Source organism: Alosa pseudoharengus, unplaced genomic scaffold (genome assembly GCF_046254945.1).
Source record: "Alosa pseudoharengus isolate Yale_2024_CS ecotype anadromous, Long Island Sound unplaced genomic scaffold, YU_APseudo_1.1 YU_APseudo_1.1_scf_3, whole genome shotgun sequence".
Classification (NCBI taxonomy): domain Eukaryota; kingdom Metazoa; phylum Chordata; class Actinopteri; order Clupeiformes; family Clupeidae; genus Alosa; species Alosa pseudoharengus.
Window position 1 is genome coordinate 26,526,790 of NW_027468718.1, and position 6,078 is coordinate 26,532,867.

A 6,078-nucleotide genomic window follows, 5' to 3' on the forward strand; every position below is an offset into this window, starting at 1 on the left:
ACTTCTCAGATGTAGGTCTGGGGTCAGCTGAGAATGGACCCTATGGGCCTGCAGTGGTCGGGGTAACCTTTTCTCTGATGGAGCTGTGGTCATTATTTAAATGGATTGACTTGGGTGCAGAGTGCAGCTACTCTGGGCACTGGTGTTGTGTTACAGACCCTGTGTTTTGCCATGTCACATTTGGATGCTATAACGTTTTTTTATGTGCTGGATAAACTAAAAAGGGACAAAAAGTATGAAAAAATATGAAAAAGCGTCATTTCAAAAAGCATACATAAAAACAGAAAACTCAACCATCTCTTGCAATTGTTTCATAAAGTGCTCCAGTATAAATATTTTTATTTCTCTCTCTCTGTCGTTATTTGTGGTATCCCGACCCCTCCGGATCCCCTGATGTTTGTTAGCTTCTGTGTTTCTCTGCACCCCAAGCCTTGCCCTTCCCCATCTCCAATCTACCCTCCTCCCCCACAGCAACTGTAAATGTATTTAAAAGTCATGTAGATGTTTGCTGTTTTTCTCTTGTTGATATGATACCGATTACAAATGCTCATATGATTATGACAGTAAATAAAAATAAAAAAACACATGGAAACAAATGAATTGTTTTAAATGCAATGTTTTTTATTGTAATTTAAAAAGAGAAATGGCTTTTCTCAGAATTGTTAATTTTTTATATATGCATAGGGTTGACCCACAGGTAATCATATTGCATATATGAACTATACTGTATATACTAAGAATAATCACAGCAGTGCTTTGAAGCTACTATCCAGCTGAAAGTCTGCTTTGAAGTCACTATCCTGCTTATTCTAGATAGAACAATGCCCTCACCTCACTCACCCAATCAGCTAGAGTACAGTTTCATACTTCTTCCTCTCGGCTTATGTTTCATTTATTGCTTGGCATCTAGTGTTCAAATACATACGTTAACCTTAATCATATCACCTCAATACAGACAATGTACACGGCAACAAACAATTTCTTACTACTTTAGTACATTTCTTAAAGTATTTAATGCGGTGGCTATTTCTGCTATTCTACTAGTTAGAGCACATTAATGGCAAATACATCATCTAACAACCAGAGGTATAAAGAGTCCTTTATCAGAGAATAAAAGTCCTACCATGTCTTGGTTCTACTATTTAACATGGGGGATTTCACAAATTAGCTGATACATATGGCTGAGGAGTTGTGCTAATTAGAATATGCTTTTTAATGAATGGTTGAAACAAATATTTGGCAGGCTGTTAACTTTCTGAAGCTGGACTTATTATAGGTTTCACTAACTCACTCACTTGGTTAGTATCTCAATGAGATGAAAATGAACAGAGCTACTAGGCGGACAGGCAAAGGCTAGGACTTTTACACCTCTACAGTATGAGCAACCTCCCTCAGACACGTGCTCCATGCTAAACTGGAGAACAAACAGGGATTCGGGACAAGGATCCTTTGTGAAAAGTTTATTATGTGAAATTACAGAGGTGAAAAATAAATTAAGACTTTGGGGGAAAAGGGAGACATGTTCCAATGAGTCATCCACAGTTGCGGGACAGTGGGGGTCATCAATAGCACCTCCGTTCTGTAGCACCAATCCAGACCGTGGGGGGTAGGGGGGAGTGTCGGAGCACATCTTCACAGCGTCCGATGCCCCCTCACACCCTTCACTAATGGCCCAATGCGAAGAGACATGCCCTGACAGAGAGGGAGGAGCTTCACAACACGAAACGTCGGCTGAAAAATAAAGTGTGGCGTCCAAGAACGGATAAAATAAAGAAAAAAAGTTGGAGGAAAAAACTATATGGAAAAATAAAACAATGTGACAACACGAACAGGTTTTAGGAATGACATCCCATAGTCCTTTTCATTATCCATTTCTCAGATGGAGTTGGAAACAGTGGGCGGATGTCCTGACACCATGGGGTCTGCAGAAATTCTTCAGCTTCCTCACCATGTGAATTTGAAGGATCTTACACAGACATGATGTGCTTGACGAAAGCTGTGGGGCAAGAGGAGAGTTATGTCATTGCCACCATCGCGATCATTATCAACATTAAGACATACAACATGAAGCTATGACGTTTGAGACATAATACGAACCCTCATAGTTGACACAGCCGTTCTCATCCTCCTGTCCTGCCATGAGAGCATCAATCTCAGCCTCATTCATCTTCTCACCTGAAGGAGAAAATGGTCATCTTAGGTTAGCCATCTAGCATGTCAAAAAATTCACCTTAGACCATCCTCCTACTCACTGACTGAAACGTTTTAAGGCAATTCTCAGGCCATCAGGCCGTCTCTTACCCAGCGTTGAAAGGACGATACGCAGCTCAGCACCCATCACTGTGCCGTTACCCTCCTTGTCAAAGACGCGGAGACCCTCAACGTAGTCCTCAAACTGCGCCTTGTTGGGGTTGTTGATCACAGTCTGCAGCATGGGCAGGAACTGCTCAAACTCAACTCTCTTGGCAGCCATGTCTGGAAGGACATGTCCAAAAACATGGAAATGAAAGGTGCTATTTGAACATATACATAAACACATAGGACATAAATAATAACATGAACAATTGTAGGCCTACATGTGTGCTAAAATAAAATAAACATTGCCATACAATAGCATGCATGGCACATTGCGTTTTAATCACTTAGCATCTACAAAATGTAATAAGCGGATCAACTCCACTTACAGTACATAATCATGTTTATATTTCGTTTTTCGATGGATGGACACTGTGAGGGGTGGGGCAGGATGAGGGTGTAGCTCTTTTACCTTCTGGGGAGGGGTTGCCGAGGATGTGCTTGACCTCTTTGTTGGTGGGGTTCTGTCCCAGAGCACGCATGATGTCGGCGATCTGGTTGTAAGCTACCTTGCCATCACCCACCCTGTCAAAGAGTCCAAAGGCTTCCCTGTAGTCTGCAATCAGGACAAAGATGACTCATGAACTTTAATACTCGTTAATGACTGCTGTCAGTAAAAAAACTGATGAAAGATTTTACATCTAAAACAAGATGGGACAATTAAAAGGAGAACTAAATGGACAGTTGATAAAATAATTTAGATGGAATATTCATGTCTCTATTCTCAAAAAGGTTTTTTTTCTCAGAGGCTTTCTACTCATTGGTGGTGCTCAGTCTTACATAAATAAGTGGGGAGTGGACTTCAGCAGAGATGAGTGACTCATGGGACACTGCCAGACACCATGTGACCTGATGCACAGGTTACCCATGAATTATGAGCTCAAGGCCACACATCTCACTCATCCAGCTACCGCAATTACAACAAACAGCTGGGCACATGCCTCAGCAAGGGTAACCAACATGTGATAACAAGGGCCAGTTATTTCTATGGGCCTTTTACCACAGTCTCAATGGAAAGTGATCTGCTGAAAGCTTAGTAGCTTTATGTGATTTCCGCATTGGGGCCAGCTGCTCCTTACAGCTCACTGCTGGGCGGCATTTAAAGCCCTGGCGGGCAATCGATACTCTCCCAAGAATACTAACCCTGCCATATATAGACACTGCTGGGCCACGACTGACCTAAGTAAACTCCAAGAATGCTGACTACGGTGTAACTCACACCCCCCCACTCTGCACGCTAACTGCCTGGCCTCCCATTGGCCCAAGAGGCCATTCTTTCATGTCACTCACTGCCCTGGCCAATGGGGGCAGGACCACCACTAGGATGTGTCAAATTGTTTGACCTTTACTACACAATAAAAGTTAATCCCACAACACTTCTGGCATTTGACACTAAGGGGTAGAGACACTCTGCTTCATTTGGGTTCTAATGATCACAATGCTCTCTTGAGAACAGGTCCTGACTACAAAATACATCACAAAATATCCCCCCTCTCTTGTCAATTGTTCTATGTGGTTTCTGATCAGATTGCCATATGCTTATATTCTCAAAATATAACGGTCAGTTGGCCAGTTAGTCAGTCAGTTCTTCAGAGTCTACTAATCCAGTCACCATTCATTCATTCATTCATTCATTCATTCATTCATTCATTCATTCATTTATTCAAATTATTCCCTCGTAGACTCATTCATTCATGTTTTTTACGTTTAGGCTTCATCAATCAGTCATTCATCAGTATTTCTTAGTTCTGTTTGTTGAATTTGCAATTATTTAGAAGTATATGTTATGCCAAACAATAGGTAGGTCTATAAAAAATGACTACTCACCCTCAATCTGGTCTGGGGTGAAGTCCACCTACAGTAGAAAAAAAGCAGCAAAAACAGCCTTTAAAACATGTCCCCATATCTCAAAACAACCGTTGCATCGCAAAGAGTGGATAGAGCAGTATCAACCGGGATCTGAGAGCCTTCAGCATTTTTTCCATGGAAAACTATATTTAATTGGGCTTAGATCCAATATGATTACAATCAGAGCAATTGGTAAAGTTAATCAAGTGACTGAAAATTGTAAGTCTTCCATTTAAGCAGATATTGATCCAGAAACCTGACTTCTGCTGATTATGATACTGATGTCAAACACTAGTATTATACCTTGAAAATATTTTTTCTTAATACATTTTAAAATGCGTCTTAAATGCTATCCTAAAGTATTGACAGATGCAATAGTAATTCCGAGCTAGTCTCCTCTGCGCTGTCGCTTGAATGTTATTCTCTTGTTGTAAGTCACTTTGGATAAAAGCATAAACTACATGAATACATGTAATGTAAATGCAAATGCACAGTTCACAATAACTGTCCTGCTCTAGAGCAATCAAAGCATGGGTTGAACTGATTTAATATATCAGATGACATTATATCAAACAGTGACATAAACGTTTTTGTAATTCATAAGTGAGGAGGTAAGTTACTTCTTCGAAACTCCTTTTGCTTGACCTAATTTAGAACCCCAGCTGCTTAAAAGACGGTAACATGAGCGTATGAGCTCCATGTTTAGACATGATAACCATCTCCACATTTGGTTACGCACGACTCGACGCTACCTGTCATTTACAGTATCACCCCAAACAACTCTGATGTGATGAGTCTGATGATTTAGTAGAGTGGAAAAATAAATCCAGAAAGCAGAGAGCAAACCTCCGGAGCTCTCCGTGGTACTGATTCACCCCAGTATATAGCCTATCATAGATGTTGACCGTGTGCTTATACTTAAAAAAAATGCCATGAAAAAACTTTTTTCTGTTACTCCATCAAATCCACCTCGCACAGAGGCCCAGGGCATAAACTCTACATCTCTACTCTAGGCTACTACATCCAGTGGTAGTTGAGTCTCAATAGGCTATATTCCCATTTCCTCACATCAACCTTTTTATGAGCTATATTGTATTGTATTACATATTCCAAATGTCACCAATAGCCTATTGCTGGTTTCAGAACAAGTATGTTTTAGCGGGGGAAAAAACAAAACCGGAAATGCGGAGCAAAGCGATTCTGTCTTTACCTTGACAGCAGACAGGTCGATAGCGGCGACAGCGGGCTTGGGTGGGGGCTCTGGTAGGGGCTCCTCTTTCTTTGCTGGCTCTGCCTTCTTGGCTGGTGCCGCCGGCTTGGCCGCCGGCTTGGCGTCCTTCTTAGGTGCCATGTTAAAAGTGATTTGTCTGCTTCACCACAGATTCCAGGTGACAACACAAGGGACGGACCACTGCTTGGAGGGCTCAGAACACTTGCGGGAAGAATGGAAGTATATATATGTGTATACCTTACTCCACTGTGGATGCCAATGCTGCTCAAGGGACCGGATTGGACGACGTTTCCAGAGGGGTGGTCGCCCCTTCTTTACAAGGAATTAGGGGCGACCCGACAAAATGCATATGGAGCGCGTCAGTGCTTGTTTATTTAAAACAGGAGAAAGAAAAAAGAGAAGCACAGGAAATAGTGCAGGGGGTTGTCCGGGGTCACCAGGTGGGACATATTCTCATGTTTGAGAGCAGTATATGTTCCTAGAAATTTTAGGTGAGTGTAATGTCAAGTGCGTAAGTGTTGCCTATCCAAGGGACTTCTGGAAACATGAAAAGCTTGCTTTAGGACAATAATCCAGTTCTCGGTGAATCCAGTCGCACTCTTTTTTTGTTAGCGACATTACCAGTGTGTGTGTGTGTGTGTGTA

The 6,078-nt window shown here is 41.8% G+C and overlaps 1 protein-coding gene across 1 annotated transcript; it reads right to left on the reverse strand.

Moving 5' to 3' along the window:
* Positions 1-1,445: 1,445 nt before the first annotated feature.
* Positions 1,446-5,618, reverse strand: myl1 (myosin, light chain 1, alkali; skeletal, fast). Its single transcript, XM_076263754.1, has 6 exons — positions 5,414-5,618; positions 4,183-4,210; positions 2,768-2,911; positions 2,302-2,475; positions 2,098-2,175; positions 1,446-1,996 (listed from the first exon to the last, which is right to left on the reverse strand). Exons 1-6 carry the CDS (start codon positions 5,552-5,554, stop codon positions 1,968-1,970), a joined length of 594 nt encoding a protein of 197 aa, XP_076119869.1. The 5' UTR covers positions 5,555-5,618; the 3' UTR covers positions 1,446-1,967.
* Between the last annotated feature and the right edge of the window lie 460 nt (positions 5,619-6,078).

What these genes read in the sequence shown, in the direction of transcription:
- myl1 (XM_076263754.1), bottom strand. Translation starts at nt 5,554, where the DNA reads ATGGCACCTAAGAAGGACGCCAAGCCGGCGGCCAAGCCGGCGGCACCA. An exon ending in TCGACCTGTCTGCTGTCAAG is followed by an intron (nt 4,211 to 5,413) that starts GTAAAGACAGAA and finishes TTTCTACTGTAG; the next exon opens with GTGGACTTCACCCCAGACCA. An exon ending in CGGCTGTGTCAACTATGAGG is followed by an intron (nt 1,997 to 2,097) that starts GTTCGTATTATG and finishes CTTGCCCCACAG; the next exon opens with CTTTCGTCAAGCACATCATG.